General features: G+C 49.0%; 12 protein-coding genes across 12 annotated transcripts; 4 read left to right on the top strand and 8 right to left on the bottom strand.

Moving 5' to 3' along the window:
* Nucleotides 1–2,395: 2,395 nt before the first annotated feature.
* NCS54_01358600 (Amb-all domain-containing protein) lies at nt 2,396–3,715 on the bottom strand (the record flags this gene model as incomplete). Its single annotated transcript, XM_053158772.1, has 5 exons — nt 2,396–2,538; nt 2,586–2,724; nt 2,770–2,831; nt 2,885–3,089; nt 3,251–3,715. 5 exons carry the CDS (start codon nt 3,713–3,715, stop codon nt 2,396–2,398), a joined length of 1,014 nt encoding a protein of 337 aa, XP_053014747.1.
* A 954-nt stretch (nt 3,716–4,669) lies between these two features.
* Nucleotides 4,670–6,717, top strand: NCS54_01358700 (HET domain-containing protein; the record flags this gene model as incomplete). Its single annotated transcript, XM_053158773.1, has 2 exons — nt 4,670–5,132; nt 5,180–6,717. The coding sequence occupies 2 exons, from the start codon at nt 4,670–4,672 to the stop codon at nt 6,715–6,717; spliced, it is 2,001 nt and encodes a 666-aa protein (XP_053014748.1).
* A 68-nt stretch (nt 6,718–6,785) lies between these two features.
* Nucleotides 6,786–8,219, bottom strand: NCS54_01358800 (Hypothetical protein; the record flags this gene model as incomplete). The annotated part of the gene is made up of 2 exons (XM_053158774.1): nt 6,786–7,527; nt 7,570–8,219. 2 exons carry the CDS (start codon nt 8,217–8,219, stop codon nt 6,786–6,788), a joined length of 1,392 nt encoding a protein of 463 aa, XP_053014749.1.
* Nucleotides 8,220–9,157: 938 nt separating this feature from the next.
* NCS54_01358900 (Hypothetical protein) lies at nt 9,158–9,841 on the top strand (the record flags this gene model as incomplete). Its single annotated transcript, XM_053158775.1, has 3 exons — nt 9,158–9,364; nt 9,410–9,603; nt 9,649–9,841. The coding sequence occupies 3 exons, from the start codon at nt 9,158–9,160 to the stop codon at nt 9,839–9,841; spliced, it is 594 nt and encodes a 197-aa protein (XP_053014750.1).
* A 667-nt stretch (nt 9,842–10,508) lies between these two features.
* Nucleotides 10,509–11,792, bottom strand: NCS54_01359000 (Carboxylic ester hydrolase; the record flags this gene model as incomplete). The annotated part of the gene is made up of 1 exon (XM_053158776.1): nt 10,509–11,792. One exon carries the CDS (start codon nt 11,790–11,792, stop codon nt 10,509–10,511), a length of 1,284 nt encoding a protein of 427 aa, XP_053014751.1.
* A 1,229-nt stretch (nt 11,793–13,021) lies between these two features.
* NCS54_01359100 (Aminotran-1-2 domain-containing protein) lies at nt 13,022–14,661 on the bottom strand (the record flags this gene model as incomplete). Its single annotated transcript, XM_053158777.1, has 6 exons — nt 13,022–13,612; nt 13,660–13,868; nt 13,914–14,059; nt 14,119–14,375; nt 14,422–14,463; nt 14,515–14,661. 6 exons carry the CDS (start codon nt 14,659–14,661, stop codon nt 13,022–13,024), a joined length of 1,392 nt encoding a protein of 463 aa, XP_053014752.1.
* A 1,228-nt stretch (nt 14,662–15,889) lies between these two features.
* Nucleotides 15,890–16,825, top strand: NCS54_01359200 (DLH domain-containing protein; the record flags this gene model as incomplete). Its single annotated transcript, XM_053158778.1, has 1 exon — nt 15,890–16,825. One exon carries the CDS (start codon nt 15,890–15,892, stop codon nt 16,823–16,825), a length of 936 nt encoding a protein of 311 aa, XP_053014753.1.
* A 565-nt stretch (nt 16,826–17,390) lies between these two features.
* NCS54_01359300 (uncharacterized protein) lies at nt 17,391–18,437 on the bottom strand (the record flags this gene model as incomplete). The annotated part of the gene is made up of 1 exon (XM_053158779.1): nt 17,391–18,437. The coding sequence occupies one exon, from the start codon at nt 18,435–18,437 to the stop codon at nt 17,391–17,393; it is 1,047 nt and encodes a 348-aa protein (XP_053014754.1).
* A 550-nt stretch (nt 18,438–18,987) lies between these two features.
* NCS54_01359400 (Hypothetical protein) lies at nt 18,988–19,691 on the bottom strand (the record flags this gene model as incomplete). The annotated part of the gene is made up of 3 exons (XM_053158780.1): nt 18,988–19,182; nt 19,236–19,393; nt 19,454–19,691. 3 exons carry the CDS (start codon nt 19,689–19,691, stop codon nt 18,988–18,990), a joined length of 591 nt encoding a protein of 196 aa, XP_053014755.1.
* Nucleotides 19,692–21,145: 1,454 nt separating this feature from the next.
* Nucleotides 21,146–21,679, bottom strand: NCS54_01359500 (Hypothetical protein; the record flags this gene model as incomplete). The annotated part of the gene is made up of 1 exon (XM_053158781.1): nt 21,146–21,679. One exon carries the CDS (start codon nt 21,677–21,679, stop codon nt 21,146–21,148), a length of 534 nt encoding a protein of 177 aa, XP_053014756.1.
* A 751-nt stretch (nt 21,680–22,430) lies between these two features.
* Nucleotides 22,431–23,889, bottom strand: NCS54_01359600 (DBR1 domain-containing protein; the record flags this gene model as incomplete). Its single annotated transcript, XM_053158782.1, has 3 exons — nt 22,431–23,609; nt 23,656–23,763; nt 23,815–23,889. 3 exons carry the CDS (start codon nt 23,887–23,889, stop codon nt 22,431–22,433), a joined length of 1,362 nt encoding a protein of 453 aa, XP_053014757.1.
* A 649-nt stretch (nt 23,890–24,538) lies between these two features.
* Nucleotides 24,539–25,432, top strand: NCS54_01359700 (Protoglobin domain-containing protein; the record flags this gene model as incomplete). The annotated part of the gene is made up of 3 exons (XM_053158783.1): nt 24,539–24,635; nt 24,707–24,995; nt 25,039–25,432. The coding sequence occupies 3 exons, from the start codon at nt 24,539–24,541 to the stop codon at nt 25,430–25,432; spliced, it is 780 nt and encodes a 259-aa protein (XP_053014758.1).
* Between the last annotated feature and the right edge of the window lie 485 nt (nt 25,433–25,917).

Consider the following 25,917-nt stretch of genomic DNA (forward strand, 5'->3'; position numbering starts at 1 on the left):
CACATCGCAGCCCAAAGCGGCATCTGGCAAGTGTCGAGCGCCTTCTAAAATTGATGATGAGGAAAAAGAAGATAGCGCAAATCAGATTGGGTTTGTAAAGGCATTAAAGTACTCAGAGAATAAAAGGAAGAAAGAGCGAAAAGAAAAAAACGTAAAAGAAGAAGTGGAAAAATGCCTCAGGGCAGAAGAGAACATTGGTAAAGTGCTCTTCGGGACCACTGTTCCTGATTGAGTAGGCGGTGATGCGACAGTAACAATTCATGTTGAGTTCTCTGATGAAAGAACACGCGAGGCAAGATATAAATGTCGAAAAGCTTGGCCATTCGGCTTGGTCAGAGGTTTCTCTTATTATATACGCATCAAATGAAGATGTTCGCATTGTTCCAGGTTTGTTTCCAGGTTCCGACTTCCCCGGTGTGTTAACAGACGCATTGGCAGAAACCGCCGTGTCTTTTTTGGACATTCTGGGGTGAGATCTTCGATGAAACCCTGTGCGAAGGCACTTTGGACTACATGAGTACATCCAGCGCCATAGCGCACAGGCGCCTGTCGAATGTGCCGTTGCCTTCCCCGCGTTATGCCTACAGCATTGAGAAGATCTTGGGAGAAGTTAAGACAATCCACATCATAAAAATATGGCAATATGAGTTCACATTGAGATAATAGTTATCATAAGAGTATGGAGAACTTAGTTTTAGCTTATGAAGAGTTTATCTTTAATTTATGTACGTAGAAGGATAATGCTTATCATAATGGGCGCGTTTCCTGTCGTTTGGACAGCACCTGTGCGTTACACTTCTCTGTTCTGCACCCGAGCTTCATCGCGATGCCGTGGTCGGGTCCCTTGCACAGCGAGGCCTTGAACACGTGCCACTTCCAACCTCTAGGGTACAAGATTGAGGTTCCATCGATCGAGAATGTGGAAGCGGATCTCTTCCCCACTGACGCCCGATGATCGTTGTGTCTTGAGGGCCTGGTCTTTGTTGCAGAAGTAGTGGATCACCCAGAACATCGATGCAGACGTGAGCGTTGACATCTTCGCCATACCTAGCTTCCTTGGCGTGTTGGCTGCATGTAAAGCTCGATGATAGTTCACCAATTCCAGCCAGCCATATGCCTCAGCTTGACTTCTCGAGAGCACGTGGTAGGGTAGGGGTAGAAGACCCTGTCCTGTCGGGGTGCCTTGATGGTGAGGTAGTACTCGAACCCAGAGGGGATGAGCAGCGCGCCATACTTGTATGGTCTGGCGGTGCCGTGAATGCGACCGTTGGTAGCCAACTCCGATGAATCCAATCTGGGCCTTTCTTTTTGGTGTTTGGGCTTTGATTCGATCCCTTGTTGCCATGTTCTTTTTTTGCTGCTCTTAGACTGGTCGCCAACTGTGCTCTCCGTGATACTCCCTCGCACGCAGCTACCAAGAGCTACAGGAATATGGCGTGAAGAATTAATACTATAATATCAATAAATCCGCTTTCTTAGTATATTCTAACACGTTGCTACCTAAGTGCAGAAATAGAAATATATGCATGAGACCCTCTGACTAAAATACCTCTCTATATTTCTTTAAATCTCGTGATCCTATGCTTAATTATGGCACCTTTCTAAACGAGTGGGATCTTAAAGCCATCACGTCTCCTGATTCGCAGAACTGCTGAGGTATATCCTGCCGTTGAGTGTTGCTCGCTTGTGCTTGTGACCTGATTGTTCTCTTCCCCGAGTTTGCGAGCGCTTCAAACACGCTGGTCTATCGTCTCGCTGCATGGTAGATCCGGCAAGTCTACATGTGAAGGAATGCAACCAATTTCAAAACCTTGCAGTTAATCTTGCATTTAAAGATTAAGATGGCCAAACTGGCTGATCCGAGAAAGAAGGTTAGGTTTACGCCAAGCAGTGTGAAAGAAATCATAATGTGATATAGATAACTCATGTGACCTAGCAATGGCTTTGCTCTACTTCCATTACGACGTTGGTTCACGCCTTCATGGTCACTAGGCACGCTTGGATATGTATCGCCACTGCCTGGCTCCGGGCACTTGTGTATCCAGTCATTGTCATCCGTAGTTGCAATTACCACGACGCTGTTTATGCAGGAGATATTATCACAGGATTGCCTAAGAGTGTGTAGTTTTATCCCTGAACTTATCCGGTGACTGAGACAACTCGAAGTAGTCCTCATCAATGGCTTAGAAAATCCCACTCTAATTCTTTATGCAGTTAAAACACAACGTATGATAATCATGAGATTAACTTTGGTCGAACTCATCTTTTATCTCGACAAGGCACTAGCTAAGTGGGCAAGAATAGAAGCAAAAGTTAGTACATGTAGAAGACATTCTCCCAGCAACCTTGTCACACCCCTTTTATCCCCAGCGCGCTACGTCTACCCAGGTGGAAATCACTTGAAGATCCTGCCAACACCGGCACCGAGCTTGCACACAGTTGGGACAAGCTTGAGAGGAGTCAACTTGTACTTGTAGTCGGCCTTGTAAAAGGTGCCCTTCTGCGTAATGTTGACACCAGCTGAGCCCCAGTCGTTTTCTGTTCCAAGTTAACTTTGCTCCAGTGTAAGAGGTCACAGGACTCACTGGCTCCAAGATTGGCATATCCATCGAGCTCCTCGTCACCGCAAGTGCATGTGTTAGGGGAATCCATAGGAATTACCAGGCCGTATGTGCTCAGGGCTTCACTCGTGTTACCTCGGAAGACATTGCCCTCAACGAGAACCTGGCTGTGTCAGCTTTTGTGATGTCAAGTTGGAGGAGGACCCACCTGGTTATCGGATCGGCTGTGGATGGCCTGATACAGAAAGTCTTCGTAGAGGTTGTTGTAGACTATAGAGGCCAATTAGTTCAAGCCTCATTGTATGTAAACAGAGGGAACATGCTGTGTTGGTGGCCAAAACGCCCGGCAGGACCCCTAGTGCCCATGTTTCGCCAATAGTTGTGGTGGTATGTGATGTGGAGATGGCCGAAGTCGAGATCTCGGAAGGTCGCGTCGTTGCCCACCAGGGAGGACTTCCAGTGATCGTGGAAGTAGTTCCATGACACTGTGACAAAGTCTGAGGCCCGAATGATGTCGACTTGTCCGTCCTGATAAAGAAGTTAGCACATGTTGCATTTGTCTAGTCTTCAATGGCGTCCCCAGAGGAGGAAACCGCCACAACACCAAAACACACACAACGGCATCAGAACCCAACACCGCAACGCAACACCACCTAAAAAGCAGTGAATTTCAAAAGCAAGAAACTTACATAGTGGTCGGGTCCGTAGCTGATGTCAGAGAAGAACTCATTGTGGTCAACCCAGACGCGGGTGCTGTTCCGGATGGTGATGCAATCATTGTCGAGGATATGGCTGATCTTGAGGTTCTGAAGAATGACGTTGTCGCCATTAAAAACATCGACACCCTTTCCTGTGATATGGGCAGACGCGCCGACGCCAATAAGGGACGTGTTGGAGCCGACCTTAAGACGCGCAGGCAGAGTGATCTTGCCCTTGACCCTGACGATCTTGGGATCGGTGCCAGCAACGGCAGCAACGAGCTGTTCGGCAGTAGACACAAAGACTGTCTTGCCACCTTTTCCTCCGGTGGTAGGACCGATGGGATTGTCTTTGGCATACCCTTCAAGTCCCCAAGTGGCCAACTTGAGGTAGTCTGAAGGGAAGGCAAGGGCTAGGCCCGCAAAGAAGTAGAAGAGAAACAATTTCAGATTCATGCTGCCAACTGAGAGAAGAGCTGAAGACTGGCGAGATTCTGGGAGGATTCAATGGGCAGAATCATTCCTTAAGTATACAACATCTCGTTTGGTACAGCTTTTGCATCGGAGCTCCCCAGAGCTTGGCAAGCTACCCCAGTCTCCAACCTTTACGCGGGGAAGCTTGTTCGGAACCTTAATTAGCACCAATAACCATCGTCTCAGACCTGTGATACTGCATGCAAGGGTCAATCCCCAAGAACCCCCAAAGCTGGGGCAGCTCCCTGATTGGTGGGGTATATTCTTCCGTTGGACTACGGTTAAAGAGGTCTGCATGTTGCTTGATGGTGGGATGACAACACGGAACCGAGGCCTTATGGGCATAAAGATGAAATTTGCAAGTGATGAACGTAATCACATTCTTGTCTTGGCGGTTGAACGGTTCGTCGGGTGATGACGCCGTAAGGGTACATCGGATCGGTTATTGCTACCCTGAAACGGTGCTCTCTGGCCCTTGGCTCCAATGGCAGGGTCTGGATTCATATTAAAGGACTTCGTTCTGCTCCCATTGAGAGTGTGTTACAGTTGGAAGTCTTGATTTCTTGCTATTGGAGCCAGGATACCCTGTACTGGCGAATACACAAGGCAACCACGTGCTTTTCACGTCTTGGAGAGGTCATCAAAGTAAAGTTGAGCCATCACAGTGAGCTGCTGCTGCCTCAGCTGGGCTGTGCTGCGGCTGAACGAGCAACTCAGGACCAGGCTGAGGCCAGTCATCTGACACGATCTTCAAGCCACATTAACGACAATACTTGAGGACGTGTGATTAGTCAAGTGACGCTTGCGTAATAGCCCAAGAAAAAAAAATTGGTGCCTGATATTTAATTGACTTCAGTCGCTGAAGCCCATGCTTCGCATCTCCTTCGCATTATAACGCAACGGCCATACTCAAAGCACTCTGAGATCAACCTCATCATGTCGGCATCCTTTTCAATAACCGATTTAAACCCTCGCCGCGTGTTTGAATCATTGTGCCAGAAATGCCAAGCGTTCTCTTCCGCATTCAACAGAGGTTATACCTCATCAAAAGACCCTCACCCCTTTGACCACCATGAAAATTTTCTATCGCTACAAGCTTCTGCTGATGCGGGATGTCCACTCTGCCAGTTGATGTGGCAGTACGTCGTTTGGGACTGCCAACTGAGCGAACCGTTTCAGAACCTACTCATGACAGAATGGCGGTATGAGGGATTCAGCATAAAAGTCAGATTAACAACTACCTGCCCTTCTTCCAACATATTCCCTGCTTATGAAACCCCTCCTGAACTACTTGCTCTTGGCATTGAAATTCCCCCGCCTTCCTATCGCGACGTAGGCATTCCCACCATCGAATTGGTTCAAGAATATCTTCAGGAGATGAAAACAATCTCAATCAAGGGTATGGGATAAAGCCTAGCTTGTGGAAGAACTCTCTGACGTCTGTAGAATCAATGCCTGGTCCTCAGAATGAGGACTTGAAGGAGCTTATTCGAGCGGAAGTTTGGCCATGGATCCGGAATTGCCAGTCTCAACATCCGCAGTGCGCGGCATCGGTGGCAGCCGTGGCCCCTACAAGGCTCATCGATGTTGGCCTGGACGGTGACGACATGGTAAAGCTGATCCAAACAGACCAGAAAGCTCTTGAGTACATCGCTTTGAGTTACTGCTGGGGAAAGGGAACAGCGAACAGCAAAGCAAGAACGACGTCGAAGAACCTACAATCTCGCCTGAGCGGAATCTGGATCAAAGATCTCCCAGCCTCCATTCGAGATGCCATTACCATCACCAGACTGATGGGAGTCAAGTACATTTGGATCGATGCTATCTGCATTGTTCAATCAGATGGACCGAACGACCTGGGGGACTGGGCGACTGAAGCGGGAAGGATGGGCGATTACTACTCTGGTTCTCTATGTTGCATTGCTGCTTCTTGTGCCAACAGTAGCACTGAAGGCTTTCTGAGACCGAGACCACTCGGCCGGTTCAAGATCAAACCAATTCCAGTACCATTCAAGGACGAGAATGGCCAGCAGAGGTATGTGTGGGCTCAGCTCCGGCCTACCTTGGTTAGCTCTCGCTGGACCTCCCGAGTCAGACACCCCCTGATGGAGCGCGGATGGTGCCTCCAGGAGAGGGTGCTATCCCGTCGAGTGTTGCACTGGACTTTGAGTGGTTTGTTCAAGGAGTGTCGAATGACGCACCCTCTTATTGAGAGTGACCAACCAAGGGAGATGGAAAAGGAACTCGTTAGGCACCATATTCTATCACTGAGTAAGAGGGAGGCTCTTGGAGAAGCATGGTGCGAACTGGTTCGCGACTACTCGAATATGAAGCTATCCTTTGCCTCGGATAGGATGGTGGCCATCTCGGGAGTTGCAACTTTGCTTTCCCGAAAGCATCACGACGACTACTTTTACGGCGCATTCAGATCAAGCTTGGCAGAATGTCTTCTCTGGTGGTCAAGTGAAGACTCAAACACCGAGTATCCGGGCTGGTCTTGGTTCTCAGTCATGAAGAATATCGATTTCCCAACATTGTCGATAGCCAACACTCGGATGGAGCAAGATACCAGGCAATCACTGATTCGCCAGGTTCTTCCAAACCCTTTCCCAAAGAGCCATGGCCTGACAAGCCCAGGAAGCCATTTGGAACAGACACTGGAGATTGAAGCGCCCCTGATTGAACTCGAACTGGCTGAAAAGATGGTACCTTACCACTTACAAGTGAAAATTCCGGGTACAAGCCGGCTATTTGCAGGATGGGATTGTTTGTACCAGGGAAGGCCCGTGGAAGGAAAAGTTTACGGGAGTGGTGGTGCTGTTGACGTGCTGCTCTTGCTGGGAGGCAGAGAGTACAACGGACTTGTCTTGACCAAGAAGACGGAGCAAGAATGGGAAAGAGCCGGTATAATCACTATAAGGTCGGACGACGAGACTGCAGTGCAATGTGTGGATGGGTTCATCAAGAAGGTTGTTCTAGTGTAGACTTGATGTTATCAGACTGTTGACCTGATTCCTCAACACAACTTAACCCTCCTAGATTTCGTATTCAACTACCATAGTTTATATAAGCCCGGCGATACGGAAAGAGTAGGAGACGGATAGTTGATAGGTCCACGGATGCACCGTTCTGAGAGCGTCAGACAAATGAAGGAGCAATCAGGGCAAACGTACCTTTCAGGATTTGTGATGACTTGAGTGATAGGCCCACCTGTGCCAAGATCCATGTCCATCAGCGGATGAAAATGATCACCAGTGCCTCTCTTCCAGATATGATGATTCGGTTGCTTCATGACGTCTTGTACATATCCGTCTTCTGGCCCAATATTTTCAGCAAGAGGGGTGCTGATGATGAATTCATCCAGGTTGTCAAAAGATGAGAATGTCTTTCGAAGCTCGTCCATGCTGAATTGATCAATCCTGTGGTGCCTCCATTGATTGGGGGACTGCCTTTGGAACTGGGAGAGAGTTCGAGCAGACATCCAAATCTTTAGACTCCTGAGGTTTTGGAACCGGTCAATGTTAAGCCAGTGAAAGTCGTACGGGTCGTGGAGTTGTTCTGGGTGAGCGCACAGTGCTGGGACTGTACAAGGTACCTCGAATCTAAAAGATGGGTGGAGGCATAATTCGATGCTCTTGGTGGAATTGAGAAAAGCTCGAGGTGCTTCTCCAAGATCTGGCCAATCTGATTTTTGAGGATGTGGCTCACAGTAACCTAGCCAGAACTGCCAAGCCTTCAGGTCTGTGAATATAAAGGTGGTTGACCTGTACAGAGACTCAATGATTTCAGGAGACCTAGAACGTCAGTCAAGCTATGAGTGGTTATGAGGTTCTTACAAGAGCTTGCAGCACAGCAACATTGGCATATAAGGGCTACCAGTCCAAGTCTGTTCGGGGGAAGGCGAAGGTGGTGGTGGTGGTCTAATTGCTTCCTTGACCTTTTTGACCTTTTCCACAGCTCGTTTCCATCTACTGGGAGGCTTGGGTGGTGGTGCTGTAGGCTTTCGATCCCAGTATGGTTTGGAATCTTCGGGATCTTTGGCTAGGTCTTTCCAACAGCGACAGCCCGATGTGCTGACAGAATGACCATTAATCGGGCCAACAGAGACCGTTTTGTATTCTCTGCCGTACTCCTCTGCAATTTCAAGCCAGCATTTCCAGTGGTTATCCCATGGTGAGGAGAGAAGGCCCTGGTAGTCAAGACGAGCAGAGACGGGGCTGCCCATGATGTGGTCACCTAGAGGTATTCCTTTCTGGATCCGGACGTTTTCGATTAGCTCTTGTAGCCGGTCTTCAACCTCGAATTCTGTGCAGCATTTCCAGCGGCAGTAATGGGGTTTGGCGTCTTGAGAGTCTGAGGCTCCCCAGTGGGCTACGATGTGTTGGCGGAGACCGGTGGAGCGCCAGACTTCGAGGTAGATGGCATCGCGGACTTCGCGGGGGAGTTTGATAAGAGGGGAGTTTGACTGAGGGTTTGGTTCTGACATGGTGGAGGTAAGACGTTGCGGATGCAGTTGAATGAATGTGAAGAAGGTGAGGAATGTTATGGTCGAGATAACGTGAAATGATCAGCTGCTCCAAGCAATGCCGTGGTGTTGCAGGGGTCCAGTCGTGTTGGTCCAAGGCTTGTTTCGCCAGGAGCAGACATTGGCCGAGCTTTGAAGAGTTTCACTCTGATTAGCTGGAATCGACCCACTCTCTTTAACATGAAACGAAAGCGTCAGAAACACGCTCCTTCGATCCTTCATTGTGTCGGTGAAACAAGCGATGATGACCTGATGGACTGGCATTCCTTTCGTGTCAAGTCTGTTTGGGAATTCTCTGCGAAATGATTCAATTACCGACGCCAGGGTTTGGCTCCGTCGATCCTGCGCGTCCGACGGCCGGCTGAGCACAGCGGATCCGCCTTTAGTACCGCCCCTGTTGTCGTCCGCTAATTTACCCCGGATTTCTGCCCCATCGCGCCATGGAGACCAAGTCTAAGACATTGGGAGCATTTACTCGATATCAACCAGAGGTTGAACTAGACACAGAGGTCCCCTGGCCCTACTATATCTCGATAGCAGATATGTTTCGATAAGATAATCACACCTAGAGGACCCACTGCTTGTCCGAAAGACTTCTTGAGGGTCCCTGCACATGATCCTAATCCCTGGATAAGACCAGCAGCCCGCTTTCCCCGACTCTCCGTCCTTGTGCATGGCCAGCCTGTGCACTGCATAACAAGAAATGCAGCTTGTGATTGTGGCTGAATTCCTTTACCAACATTGGGGGCATGATGACAATGTACTGTAACTGGCTTTCTTCCACCAGTCACATCACAGTCTGATGCACCCCCAAACGTGGGGTAGGATCAAAACCAAGGTCATCGTCATCGACCGAGCTTGTTTCAGCTGATCTTTTGCAGCTACACAATTATTTCAAGATGGTTCTCAAAGAGCACGCAAAGGCCTTGTCTGCCTCTCTGGCTGAGGCCAAGCTCGTCCCTGGCGTGGCAGCCAGTCTTATCCCGGAGGATTTCAAGCCTACGACAAAGCTCGACGTCGCATTCGACGGGACGGCTGTCAAGTTGGGGAATCTGTTTCGTGCTTCGCAGTGCAGACTTGCCCCGAGTATTCGCTTCTCGAAAGAGGTTTGAAGCCGCCCTACGTTCGTGGAAGATGCTGACGCGTTTTAGCCCGATAGCCCATCTGATGCGACATACATGCTGTTGCTCGTTGACCCTGATGCTCCCACGCCAGATGATCCCAAGTTTGCTTTCTGGCGTCACTGGGTTCTCCCAGGTCTGAGGCCTCTGAGTGGCGATGAGGGGATGGTCGCACAGGTCCAGCCTGCTTTGACAGAGTACCTTGGACCCGGTCCCAAGGATGAGTAGGTATATCTGCCTGTTCGAGATGCGATAGTAATCGTGTGCAGTTCTAAGCCTCATCGCTATCTGTTCCTCCTATTTCGACAGCCTACGACCCTGGATCTGACAAAGGAGGACGTTGGAGGTGAAGAATTCGTGCAAAGACGATCTTTTGATCCGGCCAAGTTTGTTGAAAAGCACGATCTTCACCTGGTGGGTTTGAACTGGATGCTGGGGGCTGGAGATGGTTGGAAGGAGTGAGGGAATTTAGTTGGAGTAGGAATGGAATCAAAGATTGTTCCTCAATGTTGAAATGATGTGCAGGGGGATAAAGGTGACGAATCATAAGTTCACATGAGATAAAGCTGGGTCATTGAACTGGGCGGTGGGACCTATTACTGTCGATTCTTGACATGTACCATAGCAATTAAGAACGGCTATTCCTAAATCTGTGAAAATTGCCACGAAAGAGGGAAACAACTCAAGAAGATTCAGGCTGAAGGGAGGCAGAGAGATACTAAAAGCTCCCGCTGATTTCTGTGTATGAGATCGATTGGTAGAGACAGCCCTAGAAGCGATTGCACGGAGCCAGACGAGAGAGATATAGGTGGAAGAATATCGAAGGCTAAAATGACAAAATAATAAAGATGGCAGAAGATAGATAGCTGGAATTGAACAGGATAGAAGGGATAGCAAACTCTATTTTGTAGAAATATTCTTTTTTTTTTTTTCTAGCTATGCCACCGTCCGACCGGTGCAGTAGGCATAAGATTAACCTCAATGATATAGCTTTGCAGGTTTTGTTGCAGGTTCTAGTGCTCTTTGTCAATGTAGAAAGTCTATTCTATTGAGGCCGGGCCCGGTATCATGGGGCAACGACAGTAAACCCGGAGGAGCTTGATCCAGTATCAGCCTCGGCGTTAAGGAGCTATCGCTGAGAACAGGTAAAGCTCTTGGCAGAATTCACATCCCCTTTCCCGTCATATCGCAAAGTGCTTGGATACGGGCACAGATTACGGCTGACAGACTTGCCACTCATGGTTGCTTCTGCAAAGAGTGTTTCAGGGCTGATTCCCCTCTCAACCCAATCCACAAGAGCAGAAAGTGGTTCCGTTGGATTGGGCCCAACGCCCCCGAAACAATGCCCTGCTCCTGGGGCCAGAAATAAACGGTAGAAACTATCCAGCTCGCCCTGGCTGCTGGCCCTTTGGCGCAGCTTATTCCAGTAGAGTACTGTGCCACCGTGCATGATTAGAAGATCAGCCATGCCGTGCCATGAGAGAAGCTTGCCGCCTGCGTTTTTGAACCCCGTGAGATCGGGGTTGTCCGATCCCAGCGAGTCAGTCAGTCGATCAACTGACTGCTTGAACAAGTGAAAGAAATCCGACAAGGACAGCTTGGACGTATCGAGGGAGAGATCTTGGGCAATGGCGTACTTGAACCATGCTTCGGCTGTGACAAATGGGACAGGAACAATTGAGCCGTTGACAGTTGTCGTGTTGGCTAAACCATCAAAGTCGGCCCCAGGGGGAGTTCCGTACCAGAGTGTCTTGCCGTTGGGATCAACGGGGCCTTCGAGAATTTTGGCCACCAGCTCAGCATGCTCTTTGGTGATGACAACTGTGCTGTCTGTCTCGGTGCACTCGATCTTCTTCGACACAAGTTTCGAGGTATCGTAGTGACACTTCTCAGGAGCAGAGATGAGACCATCACGAGCTCCATCTAGTGCATCGCATGCTTCGACAATGGCGTCTTGGTATGCCCTAAACACGCACTGAGGTGGCACGACAATGTTGGCCATCAATACTGAAGGCCAGAATTCTGCAGGCGAGAGTTGAGGGGCGTTGATGGCTGGAGCGTTGGCCAGAATGCCGTCAAAATCCTCGGGGTATTTCTCAGCTGCGAAGTAACCTTGTCGACCGCCTTGAGAACAGCCCGAGTAGTAGGAGTACGCAGGCTGTTTTCCGTAGAATGCCTTGACTGCGGCTTTTCCGATAACGGCCAAGTCGTGCACGGATCTATGCGCAAAGTTCTCCAGCAACACTTCGTTGACTGTACTATCGTTTTTAAGGAACCATTGGGTGGTCTGAGAGTCAATAGTGTTGTTGAGCGTCAGGCCTGCGTCTGTGAATCCAGCCGCGTAGCCCTGGGCCGCTGGTATAACAAGGTTTATCTCATCGCCAGCAGAAATTCCTGACCCGCCTGTCGCCATGAAACGACCATTCCAGCCATGAAGTGGAAACCAGATTCCCACCCTGACGACATCATCAGCGCCATGGTGTTGGAGCGAGAGACTGAGGTTGCAGATGTCGACTGTCAGCAGAGAACCCGGGGGTGTATAGTTTTGTCGTTCGGACGTTTCAACATGGAGAATTTTGAAGTCGGAGAAGGCTTCAATTTTCAGATTGGAACAAGACTTGGGTCTTGCATTGACTGAAGCAGCCAAGTAACACTGGCATATGAATGTGGTCAACAAAGTGAATGGCTTCATACTGAAGATGCTTCTCGAACATGATGTGACTCCCAAACTCAATTGACTGGCACTTGCATCGGTTTAAGTAGAAAAGACAGTCGGGAACTCCGAGTCTTGGCAGGCGGGGCAAGGTCGACAGTTGATCCGTTTTACAGTAAGACGGTTGATTGAAAGCTCCTATTATCATCATTTGCCAGGTGCAGTGTCGATCGTTTCCGCCGCGTAGCTGTCTTAGGTGAGATCCGGAAAAGGGTTGACGACGCGCTTGCTACGCTCAACAAATCATGAACTTTTGAGTGATACAAGGAGTAGTGTAACACGCGGTCTTGCAAAAAAATGCAAAGTCTTAGGGCTGTAGGAACTGATGTACTGTAAGAGTACCTGCACCGGGTTTTCTTTCATGGTTTGCTGAAACTAACTCGAAGTGGTGGGATGATTGCAAAATGCCGTTTCGAGGTCCGTGACCCCGAACCACACTTGTAAGTGCTATAACTAGCTACGAATCTGGAAACCCGTGATACAGAGCTGGCACTGATTTGATTTGCGCTCGGGATGAACCAACAGGGAAGGGTAGGATTTGGGAAGGACACTTGGCTTATGGCAAGCAGCAAGCTGGCAACCCAGTGTCTGCATGCCGTAGAGAAACCGTTCCTTAACTCATAGAAACTTGGTACACCAATATGATCTTGATAGCGCCTAGTTCCGGGCAACTGTAGATGTCTATGTTAAGTAATTATTAATCTCGAAGAAATAATAGTTAAATAGAAAAAGGCTGAGTCAGCGTGAAGAGTCACGGAGTAGGCGGTAAAACTCGGTATAACGTGAACATGCGAGGCCGCTTATACGATTGATTGGAAGTAATATAGCAAGTGGGATAACTAGTTTCAATCTTCATCGTATTCCAGTAGGTGAGATTCCCATTACCGAGATCTAGACGGAAAAGAGTTGATGTCAGATACACACATGCTCTACACCTCCACACTCTCGAGCTTTGTAGTGACAGTGTCCACACCTACACCTGTCTCAAGCTCACGGCGGAATACTTCAACTGCTTTAATCATGCGGTCCAACCCCAGCTGCAGATACGTCTTTTTGTGAGCAAAGACGATGCGAAACCAACCAGGTACATCGCCCCCAAAGTCGGCTCCGAGTGCGAGAAAGATTCTATGCTTCAGTAGAGTCGTGTAGAGTTTTAACTGGAGATCTCTCAACGTCTTCTCAGAATGAATGTCTCCCTGCTTCTTCAGGGCAGTGGAAACTTGTGCCTGGATGGGAGCAAACAAATCAACCCAGATGAACAAGCCAGCGTTGGAACCCTTCTTGTACGGAATCTGGTGACGTTCTAGAAACTTGGACGTCATGATGTAGTTCTCGGCTAGCCGTAACCGGTTCGTCTTGGTGAGGGATTCAACAAAGGCGTCGTCGGAGAGAATACGCGAGGTAGCCAGGTCAGATAGAGATGACGGACAAGTGAAGTAGGAGTTTGCTTCGCAAGCACGAATGAAGGCCTCGTTTCGACTGATGACACATCCAAGTCTGATTCCGTTGGACCCAAAATCCTTGGCAAGTTAGCTTATCGGCTGTGTTGGCGATATCAAATCCTAACCTTGCTCATTCCCCAAAAGAGATGGATCAGGTTTCGATCAATAATGCCATCGGTATTGATAGCTAGGACCGACGTGAACTCGGGTGCATCAGGGAACTCTGGGTTCTTCCAAACTGACAGAGCATAAATCTCATCACTGATAAGATGGAGACTGTGCCTCTGGCAGAATCTCATGTACGCCTCAATGACCTCTCGGGTATAGCAACGACCTTATAAAAGATTAGGATAGCTTGGAACGGAAGGCCTAGACTTACCCAGGGGATTATGCGGGTTGCAGAGAAGAAGGGCCTTGACTCGAATTCCCCTTGCTTGGGCATCCGCAAGAGCCTTCTCATAGACCTCGACTGTCTCTAGGCCGAACGGATCCGTTTCTTCAAAGGAGACGCCAATGATTTTGGCCCTGGCCTCAAGTTAGCAGTCATCCAGGACTGTACCAAAAGCTAAACATTGGCCACTCACTCAACTCGGTAGCCCAAATCAATAGGAAAGTTTCCATAATGTGGGCGGGCAAGCAAGACACCGTCACCTTTGTCGCAGATTGAGAAGCCGCTTACCTCGATTGCCTGGCCCACACCAGAGGTAATGAGGAGCTGGTTCTTAGTGACAGGCTCATGAGGGTTAAAATTACGATTGACAAATCTCGCGATCGTGTCTCGAAGGCGATGAGAGCCAGAGAAACCGTCACCATAAGTCAGAGAATGACTGTCGATGCCAAACTGCAAACATTTAGTATCAGTCATGGTGACTCCGTGGAGGACCTACGTTCTTGGTCATGTGCTCGATGACCTCCTCGTGCATCAAAGTCTGCCACCGTCAGCAATCTAGCCTCGTCGCGTTGTCTCGGAAGCAGCATACGTTCTCGGCAACACCGAGACTAACATATCCGCCAGGGTTGGTCTCCGGGTGCCACAAGTCGCAAACCACATCCAACAGCGGGATCTTGCTGGTTGGGGTAGCAAACATGTCGCCCCTGGTAGAAAGGTTTGCCTTTGAAGATGCCATAGTTTGAGAAGGATAGTCTCGAGAGTGGATATGTCGATGCGTCGATTTACTTGTTGCTTTTGATAGAAATGTTCTAGGGTTTTATATAATCAGCTAGCTGTGGGAAGAACATGGTGAAAATGACATTATTTCCCTTTGGTCATGTCATTGAAGGGCGTGGCGATGACATTGCAACATGTCAAGACCCGACCACCAGAGTATCCAAGAGTGCTGACATTTTTTGTCTTTTCTTCTTTTTCAATGACGTATCCATCATACACATGATCAAAGAACACAGGAAGAGACACAAAGCAGCATCAAAACCCAATGCTGTAAAATACCGTATTTTTTGTCCATGAAGTTGGTGACGCTTCAAAAGAAGCCATGGTTCTTGACTTGAACTTGTCAAGTAAAGGGCGCGCCAAGAGCATGCCTGCCTCCACTTGGTAAGACCCTGATTGTCCCGCTGAGTTAAAATAAACGTCTCATCTCGTCTTAGCTTCTGCGGGGTTGGAGGCATAGACGGAGCACTTAAGTAAGAATACCGTCGTGGCAGCTAAGGATGCTATTACCCTTTTTTGGTGAGATTGGCCGCAAGGAAAAGTCCACTGTGGGTTATTGAAGCTTGGGCATACATAAAGGGGCCTGTAGTCTGGCCTGTTTCCGTTCTTGGTCTCCCCAACTTCGTTGTGCTTGGAAGACCAAGGAACTCCCAAGTTGCCGTACAGTAAATAGAGCCAATTACGCCCCCTAGCCACTATGGGGGCCCCTACCTTTTGGGTGGCCTAACGGCCTATTTTTCTATATCACACAAGTGCAACAGAAACTAAGCAGGGAACCGCGCCAGTGTCCAGCTCCTTCAAGCAAGCTTCAGCTGTGTTACGGCTGTGTCATTTCCGTTGGGTTACTTGGAAGCCCGCCTCTTCGATCCCTTAGACCAAGTGAATGAAAGAACAGCCTTGTTCCGAATATCACAAGCTTGCGCCTCCAACACGGTGATAAGGCCGGAGTTAAGTCCGGCCAAACCAGTGGAGGCAATGACGCCACCATGACTGAACCCGCATAACTACACCAGTAAGGATTTGATTCATCTGCCCGAAAACCCCGAAAGTTCTCGGGCGCGCTTTAAACTTTCAACGTTATTACAACGGATTACATGTCTAAGTAGACAGAGAGGGATATGAAAGCAGAGCCAATGGCAGTAGATTCGTCTCAGTAATTCAACACTCAATCAATCTCATCTATCATCATGTCCTCACCTACCAAAGTCTACTTCCCATCGTTTGAGCTGCAAATCTGCGGCGAGTTCTATGAACCTCTCGAGGGATCGGAACACCGCAATGGAGCCGCTATTGTCGTTAGCCATCCGATGACTGGAGTCAAAGAGCAGACGGCTGCCGACTATGCCCGCGCCCTATCCAAAGAAGGCTTCGCTGTCCTGACCTTCGATGCTGGTTATCAGGGCGAAAGTTCTGGTAAGCCCCGCGGTCTTGAAGATCCTCACCAGAGGGTTGAAGACAACAAGGCCGCGGTTACGTATTTGACGACTTTGAAAAACAAGGTCGATCAGGAACGTATTGGTGTCCTTGGAATCTGTGCGTCGGGCGGCTACACTTCCTACGCTGCACAGTCAGACAGTCGCATCAAGGCTTTGGCAACCGTCAGCGCTGCCTGTGTTGGTAGGATGACGCGAAATGGAGGCCTCTATGAGCACAACAAAGAAAGTCAGACGGCCATCGAAGCAGCTCTCGAAGGGGCTGGGAAATGGCGCACAACTCACGCCAACGGATCTCAAGATGATGCACCTCCCATGTTTGAGACGGACTTGGCAAAGATACCCGACGAGGCCGATCCCTTCTTCAAGGATGCGGCTCAGTATTACGGCACCAAGAGAGGACACCACGAGAGATCGGATCAAAGGGTTCCTCTTTCGAGTTACGATCTGATGGTCAGCTATGACTCGTTCAACTTTCAGCATCTCATCTCTCCTCGGCCTTTGCTCATGATTGCGGGGTCAGAGGCGCAGACGCACCACTTTAGCAAGAATGCTGTCGCGGCTGCCAAGGATCCCAAGGAGCTGGTGACTATAAAGGGGAAGAATCATTTTGATTTGTATGATGATCTTTCAGAGACGGTGCCGAAACTTGTCGAGTTCTTTGCAGAGGCTCTGTGTAGGCGTCTGTGAGGGGGAGTAACGGGTGGCAGTTGGGCTACGAAATTGAGATGAATCTGTGGAGCAGGACGGCTGTAATATCAAGTGAATACCTTCCAGTTTACATATGCCAATTACTACACCCTCTTTCAGTAAGATACTGCCTTGATAAACTTGTGTCCCCAAACCACACCTGGAGTTATGGCAGATGACAAGATTTATCTTGTGGCCAGCCAAGATGTCGGATCCGTCTCTTGCAGTATATCGGCCGCTCCAGCCTTGAAGTGGACATTGACTGAGAGCCCGGAGGAGCGGGCTTACTACAAAGGTACCTTTTCAGGATGGCCCTTGACCAACTTACCGAAACTGACCTGAAGTTCTCACCATGCTTACAGCAGATCTTTCCAAAACATAGTTTGTTTCGTGAAAGGAAAAGACTGCTTAAGCTAGCGCTACATTGAAACCCACTGTGTATATCATTCAGCCGGGCTTGATATCCTACTATTTTACAACCCTATGTCGAGTCAAACCCGACATTCCTGCCTGATCCCAACAAAAGCTCTACCAATCCGTTCCGTTGCAAAATGGTACACGCCGTCTATTTAGGCTTCTCTGTTTCAGTCGAAGCTTGTGGCTTTTGCTTCAACCCAGGAATACTGTCCTTGATCCGCGCATAATTGTTGACACACTGCCCTGCACGAACCATTTGACCGTTGATGCTCTGCTCAACACGATTGTATCGATCCGTAGTCCCCTTTTCTAGCCGTGCATATCGTGTAGTAGTACCCTTTTCCAACCGAGCATACCGAGTCGTAGCCCCCGTGACGATACTGTTGGTGACGTCGGTCTGTGTCTTTTCAATCCAGGCAATTTGTTCATTGATAATGGCGTTAGATTGATCGGTGAGTGTCTCCCAGGCTTTCTTGTGCTTGTTGACGACGGTTTGGTGAAGTTTCTTGAAGCGACCTTTGGGCCCAGATTGAGTCTGGGCCTCATCTGGCTCAGGCGTGCTCTGATTCGAGCTTTCGGTTTGAGGTTGAGAGTATGCGGGTGAATTTGGCTGAGAGTAGCTGACTTGGGATTGAGAGTATTCTGACTGGGGCGAAGAGGATTTTGGCTCTGGCTGAGAGTGTTTGGATGGAGGTTGAGTAGGCTCGGGGCCGTAGGCATCCTTACCAGGATGTATCACCATTTGCATCTGCGCGCTCCCATCATAGACCTCCTTCCCGGTATCGACGCGATGGGCTTCCGTCTCAAAGTGATACACCTCCTTCTCAGATGTATCGATAGAAGCCTGATGAGTCGCTTCTTGGGGATCGTAGACTTCTTTCTCATCTACGATAACCTCTTGAGATTGGGCCGGGTGATAAACCTCTTTCTCGGCCGCGTCGGCATATAATATTGTTGTCCTGGGCTCGTAGACTTCTTTTTCGGATTCTTCGACATCTGGTCGAGTCACATAGACCTCTTTCTCTGTCGGATCAATGGTTGGCCTCCCATTGTCTGTTTTCTCTGTGTCATCGCCAGACTCCAGTGGCAACTTCTCAGGGACATCGGGTAGTGGAGTGACCTGAGGCCGACGACGAAAAGGATCTTCAGCCTCCAAAGGTGTCGGAGGAGTGATAATAATCTTGACGCTGGACATTTTGTCTGAGGACACGGTAGAAACAGGTTGGAATGACCTCACTTTGCGTTGCGTAACCTTCCAAGGTGGGCGACGGCACTATTTATTCATTCGTCTGTGCTCGGTGTCATTGGAATCCAAAACAAGCTAAGATGAGCAGGGTATCCTTGTTGATTAGCTAAGGGGCAATGCTGTTTGGATCGTCGCAGGTTTATCCGGATGTATTGTTAGTGGAAACAGGAGTGGCTGGGATACGAGGGCTGTGTCATGGCTGCGAGTCCGAGATCTAAGCCACGATAGCGAGATTCGTGTGTATGCTAGCATGGAACGAGGAAGAATTAGATGTTGGCTGTAGCATTTTTATAGAAGCGACCGGGCAATGCAGTCAAAGAGATCTACTACAAGAAGGCGAAGAATGCGTCATTGATTTTCTGCACTGACTATCTGTCGCAGTTCATACTTTTGGCGTCTACTCGATCCATACTGAGTCGTCACTCGCCAACATGCTCTCACCACATGAACCATCCATCACGCAATCAACACGGCGACGCTTGCTTCCAGGCCCCGACTCCTAATCGATGCGCTCCTCAAGCTCGGCAAATCGGTAATTCATGCTCTGTTCCGGAGAAGCAAACCTCGCATTGATGATCTTCTCAAGACGAGTCATTCGGCTGCTGGTAATCTTCCCCAACAGAAGAATACGGTCGACAACGCTCTGCTCCAGGCTGGCGAATCGGTCGCCGACATCGTTTTGGAATGCGATGTGCTCTGATCTTTCTTGTCGATGGAACGTTTAAGGCTTTTTATCTCGCCTCTGACCTTTTCCGACTCTGCCTTGGACGTCTTTTCATGGCTAGAGACATGGTCGCAGAACTCGTCCATCAGGTTGCCAATTTCGTGATCATGCTGCTTCACCATCTTGTCCAGATCGGTATTCTGAGCCCGGGCGGCTGCGATGACAGCTTTTTGGGCGTCTTCTTCGACAATGTCGAGGAATTCATCGGCGAAGTTGGTGAGGAGTTGGGAGAGTCAACTACTCTTGGGCGAAGGGGAACCATGGTTTTCTTCGGCGAGGTTGCGGGAATCGGACTCGGCTGGAAGGGACTCGTTGGCTTCATCTTCGGAGGTACTCAGGCTGCTGGAATCGGCGTGATCGAAATCTTCGCGGAAGGAATCATCGTCATCGTCGCCGGGACTGGGAGTATGGTCATGCTCGGTCAAGCTAGGAGTGCTATCATCGAATTCGATGGTTTCTCTGATGGAAGAGTCCGACATGATGAAGCTAATATCAGTCAGACAATTATTCAAGAGGATGTAGATGGCGTGGAATGAATCAAGGTACTTACCGGCTGATGCGAGATGGTGGTGGTGAGGGGAAGAGGTGGGCAGGGAATCTGATGGAAGACGGTTAGCAGCAAGATCATCAGAGCCACGAAGCGAAATACGGCAACTTACGAGACGTTGACCGAAAGATGTTTCGTTGCAAAAAGCAAAGAGGCACTCGGTAGGATGAAAGAAAGCGAGGCTTGGTGCGAAGAAGCTTGATGTATTGCGAGATGAAAGATCAGCAATTGAGTGAAGGGAAGAGAAGAGGAGAGACGAGATAGAGAGGAATGATAAACGACTGTTTGAGTTCGTTTGTGAGTAAACAGACATTTCTTATTGAGCAAAATGCTACAATTGAGGAACCTATTGTTCCCAATTAGCAGGTCGTTGCTTCACTTGGATATTTACGCTTCAAGTGAGGCATCCTAAAAGAGAGAAATAAAATAAAGGAAATGCCATTTTGGGTTAAGAAACCAAAATGATCAATTCAAACGGAAGTATTTTCTATTATTGTTAGATAATCCGTTTCGCCTTGCTCATTGAAGAAGCCGTGAATCACAGCCGTGAGATGAGATGCATTGACGTCATACTCTGCTGGTTGACATCTCTCCCCAACCTCTTTGGGCACATTCAAATGTCTGTTCGTCGCATTCCTCGTCAGATTCCTACTTTTGTGCCTTGCGCTTCCCAAGTTCTGGCTGAGATCGTTGATTACAGCGTAATACGTAATGTGAACATCGACTCCCAGTATTTCCATTCTCTTCCGCCGTCCTGAGTAGTCGCTGATTTAACCTGAACCCTCCCTGAGTTCGACTGAGCTGATGTCCTCGTACATCAAAGTAATATTACCTATGAGGCCATTGATCCGTGCCAGCATCCCCAGATGGTAGTTTGGCCCAAATTCCCACCGTCCTCCCAGGTAGGCGCAGGGACGGCTATGTTAAGGAATGACACTTCAGCCCCATTGTGATTGATCATATCGGCACGATTTCTCCGAGGTTAGAATTACAAAAGAGACCAAACAGAAAAGATACAATAAGCGATATACCTATTATCTGTTTCTAGCTATCTAGATGTGTGGTGGCTGTGTCATTCTTGAGACTAAACCAACGGTTGCTGAAATCCAAGGCAGTCGTATCTGTCTAAACATGAACCGTGTTGAACGCATGTTTTCTATCATTTCTGAAAGTCCTTTACTTTTTGACGGCCGCGTTCCATTCATGGCCAACAGTGCCGGGTGTAACTGTGTGCGCGACCTTGGGGCTATGAATCACAGCTACAGCATAGGATGCACTAACGTCATGGGCTCTACCTACACATCAACCTCTTGGAACATTTCCAATGTTCTTCTTTGAAGGTATCACCAAGATTAAGAATAACCATTCAGCCTACACCTCAAGTGCCTAATCTTGTGCCTTGCGTTTCCCAAGTCCTGGGCCGAGATCGTTATCCGACATCAAACACACAGCACACTGCGTGGCAGTTCCATTGTCAATCTTCCTTCTCCTCTCATAGTACTGTTTTCTGTATCCCTCAAGCACCTCTTCCGATCGTTCACGATGCTCCTCCTCTAGTGGCGGCGGCAAGATACCCGGTAGTGGATTGTACCACCGCTCTTTTGGTGTCTTTGTTCCATCAACGCCTCGATAGCCCTTCTCAGTCTCGGCATCATATGGCATTCGGTCTAAGAGGGCTTTTATGAGGGGAGGTGTGAAGGCGACGGCATCGACGACGTTGCGGTCAGCGTCTAGGGATCGAAATATGCCATCTTTACCGAGCATGCGGATTCCCATTAGGGTGGGGTCATCTTTCATTTTGAGCATGATTTCTGACAATTCGTGCTGGGCGGGAGAGAGGTCTTTAGGATCTGGGTATTCGCAGTCGAAGAAGTCTTCGGTCATATCGGGCATGTCGGAGGTGTCTTCGGATTGCACCATTGTGAGTGATGGATGAAAGAGGTAGAACAGCAAATTATTAATTGCCCTATTCTTTATGTTGCTCTTATATCGCATTCAGAGACCAGGTGCATCAGTAACCTGCCGATCCATGGCGTCGCAGTGTTGGTCGTCAATGATCCAACGTTCTAGACCACGGCCTCTGTGCAGGCCTCGGTTAATCTTTACTGCATTCTTCTACAAAAAATCCTTCATGACGTTGAAATCTTCTCAATTTGGAAAATCGCTCCGGACTGACATAATTATCGTGTGTTCGATCGAGGTCTCGAACCGCCAAGGCTTCGTAATCAGTGTAGCTTCCGATCTGCGCCACTCGGCCAAGGTCTCTCACTGGAACGGCATTCAATAACGATGGAACATTTTCTGTAGAATCTGATAATCTGGCGTAGGTTTGACAGGATAGTATGGGGTGACTGTTGAGTGCTAGGTACACACGCAGACCCGAAGCAAACATGTGGTCTCGGGAATTCAAACGCTCAGGAAACAGTCAAAACAAGCATTTCACGATGCGTGTCAGGCTAACAGTCTCACGAGAACAAGAATTCATAACGATTTACCAAGATAATCCAAAGAATAAGCTTCTATGTAGGCCGGCATCCATGTAAAAGTTCTAAAATGCAGCCCAAACTCCAAACCCCAACCACCTGCTGATGTGAAGAGCTTCCATTTGGATCTCAAATCCAACACGAAGTCTCCTCAGTTTCGGTAAGAGTCGTCGGCTGTACCCAGTAGGTCAAATACTATCCTCCAGATGAAACTTGTTGGAAATTCCCAACAACTTTGCAAACTCAGCCGTCTGGTAGTTCGGATACTCTAGAGGCTGCTCTCGTCTCTGGCCAACGTTGGGGTCGTACTCGGGTGCATGTTTGGCAAAGTTGTTGGGAATTCTCAAGAGACCTTTGTCGACGATGTTCCCCTTGACCCAATCTTTGTGTTTGGGAATGCTAGATGCAGCAGACTTTTGTTTGCCTTTGTGTGGAGGTACGATGAGAGTCTCAGGATCTGGAATTCTCAATGTGTCATTGTAGGCGCGAGTGATGGCCAACCACTCTGCATCGTAGCAAAGATGAAACTTTCCTTCGCTTGTGGTTTCCATGTGGGCATCGGCTGAGCGTGTGGGTATCTCCAGCTCCTTCAGTTCCATGTAACTTGTAACGTCTTGACCAACCTTGCTCAAGGCAAGGAATTGCGTTTGCTGGTTCTTGTCCGAGGACTGTGGAATTTCCTGTGAAGATCCACGTCGAGACTTGAAAAGCGGAAGAACATCCTTGAGAGAATTAGGTAAATCCAACTGCAGGACTGACTCCTCCATCTTTGAACCGCGATGCTCAACTGTCGCCTCAAATCTGGCATGCATGTGCCCCGAGAACCAGTGTGAGGGCCGAAGACGATTTAAAACTTCTGCCGCAGGTTTGCTTCCGAGGTGGTCAACTTTGGCACTTGCAAAAAAGTGAGGCTTCTCAGCAAAGAGTTGCTCATGGTTCCCGAACAGCTCAATCCACGTAGGCCAATCATGGCTGAGAGCAATGTCGACTGGTTGAGTGACCTGAAGCAGCTTTTGCACATCATATTCCCGGACATGATAAATCGACCGAATGAGATCTCTGTCGTACGGAAGTCGCTCGTCGTGAGGTTTGCGATAATCCGAGGCGTTGTAGATGCCTGACAGTCCAGCGATGCGACAAGGTCCATAGTTGACGACTCCAGCTGCACCGAGGTAGTAAATATTCGGCGCAAGCCAGCCTCCGTGGTACAGCTCGAAAAGATAGTTGGATGCTTCGTGGTTACCGCCAATCACCAGAGTCAAGACCGGAGCTTTTGCGACGCCGCTGTAGTACTTGTGAAAGTCTCCCATGCGTAGATACCGGCGAGGAACAGACATGCAATTCAAGTCGAGGTCATTTCGGACAGCCTATGATGTGAGTGTAAGTACTAGTGATGGTGTTTTAGGGCTGCACCTGAAAGTCACCACAGATGATGAGAAAGTCAATGTCTGAGAGAGTCCATCCTTTTGCTTCACATTGGTTTTCAAGTGTCGCATAGATTGTGTCCAACTCCCCATGACCCTGGATTTGTATGTCAATTCATAGTCGCTTCGTCACCAAGGTGTCACTCACGCAGCCGACCACTGCAATCTTGAGAGTGGACGCAGTCGGGTCGTCAGATATGGTGAGAGTGCTTAAAGTCGCCATGACTGTGTCTTCATCTTCAGCGCAAAACTTGAGCAGTTCAGTCTATTTAATGCTCACCACGATGGCTTCACTGAAAAGTCAATGCATCCACCTCCAGGCACCCATCGTGAGTCAATAGTGAGTCAAAGCGACCCATAAGATGGTGTGACCTGACGCAAGGCAGGCTATCACCCACCAATAAACACGCTCCGATTAGCTACATAGGTTACATCGGAAACAGTCTTTCATTCCCCGGCGTCTACTGCACAGCCCTGACACATCCAACGCCACTTGTGCAACAATACCACTCCAAGTCGGCTACTCCAACGTTATCTGGGCAACAGATCTACAGCTAGAGTTTGATACCCCGGAAACCCTCCGCCTTGGCGTTGGTCGCTTCGGCTCTGGACTGCATTTCCGCCCAGACGAATCCGTGCGCGGGCTAAACCCAAGACGAGACCGTGTTGGATGCCTTTGGAGAAGCCACAAAAGGTTGAATGGGGGATTGGAGTGCAGCATTCCAGACGGTAGAGCATGATCCCCTGTGGCGCGCCCATCGGGCGAGACGCCATGGTGACGCTTGCAGATGGGGTGATGATGTTAAATACCGGCCGACCCATCGAAGCTTGTAACGTGGCAGAGCTCTTCTTTTGTCTTTGACTCGGCAACCATGGCTCCTGATATGCATCACGTTGATCGCAAGTCGCTCTACACGAGCCTTGAAGCTAGGATTGACTACCTGCACAAATTTCTCGACTGGGATGACCGTAAGTCTTTCACCTCAAAGCTGATGGTGTCTTTTGGAGACGCCATTGAAGGCAGAGCTGACACGTCACAGGAGACATCGAGGCTCTCGCGTATGGAGCGCAGCACATCCAAAATCTCATCCCCGCCGTCGTTCACATCATCTACCACAAGCTCTCCGAGTTTGACATCACAGCCCGCGCCTTCGAGGTCCGAAACACGAGCTCAGAGTCACCATCCAAGGATGAGCTTAGTTCAGACAGCTCTCTGCTGATGGAGCGCCAAAACTTTTTGAATTCCTACCTCACCAAGATGTCGCAACTCAGCAAGGGATCTTCCGATCAGTCCAAGATGGCGTTTTGGGAGTATCTCGACAGCGTTGGGTATGTCTTCTGTAATCCCATGTGAATATTTCTGACGAGTCAGTGCTATGCATGTTGGCCTGCAAAAGAGCAGAGAGCTCCGCATCGACTACATTCACATCAGTCTTACTCTCAGTCTGATACAGAGCGTCATGTCACAGGCCATCCTTGACCACAGCTCGATTCCGATTTCCAGGAGGGCCGCCATTGTCAAGTCTTTTAGCAAGGTCATCTGGATACAGAATGATCTGTTTGCTAGGTGGTATGTCCGCGACGGGGAGGAGTTTCCGGATAATCCTGCTGTTGCCAGGATACAGGTGCCTCGGGGAAATGGTACTGCTGGTGTTGCAGCCACTGCGCCTGGTACAGCATCTGCTGCTGCGCCTGCGCCCGCCGGGCCTTCTACTTGTCCCTTCAGTGGCATGTCAAAAGAGATGGGGCTCAAGGTGGGAAATTGATAGAGGATGAAGGTCGACAGTTCCTTTTCTTTATTAATCATTGAGGGTTCGCGAGTGAGTCTCTGGTACTTGTTGTGTGTTTGAGATGGGCTGCAAACGATTAAGATATTACTATAGTTTTCCATCCAACTCTAAAAAACATTTGAAGTGGATTAGCCTGCCTGTCTTGCATCTTCGGCCAGGGTTTGCGAAGTGCATGAGTCTACGGCCGTACTGCTTTTGGAGCCCTTAGCATCTCTTCACTGTAACATAGAACATCGGCTGTTGAAATATATGTGGAATAAACCAAACAAGATGCCAGTGAAGCATGCTAAACTCCTTTTCGAGTCAAAGTTTGGATCAGCTGCTACACATGAATGCTCTCATACTCCTTACGGTTGTAGAGGGAGGAAAGTGTGAGTGAGTCAGTGAGTGGGTTGAATGTCGTATTTACGATTAGAGATGCGTTACGGTAGCCTATGCCACGCTATGAGGTATTGATGCAA

Source organism: Fusarium falciforme, chromosome 11 (genome assembly GCF_026873545.1).
Source record: "Fusarium falciforme chromosome 11, complete sequence".
Lineage (NCBI taxonomy): Eukaryota > Fungi > Ascomycota > Sordariomycetes > Hypocreales > Nectriaceae > Fusarium > Fusarium falciforme.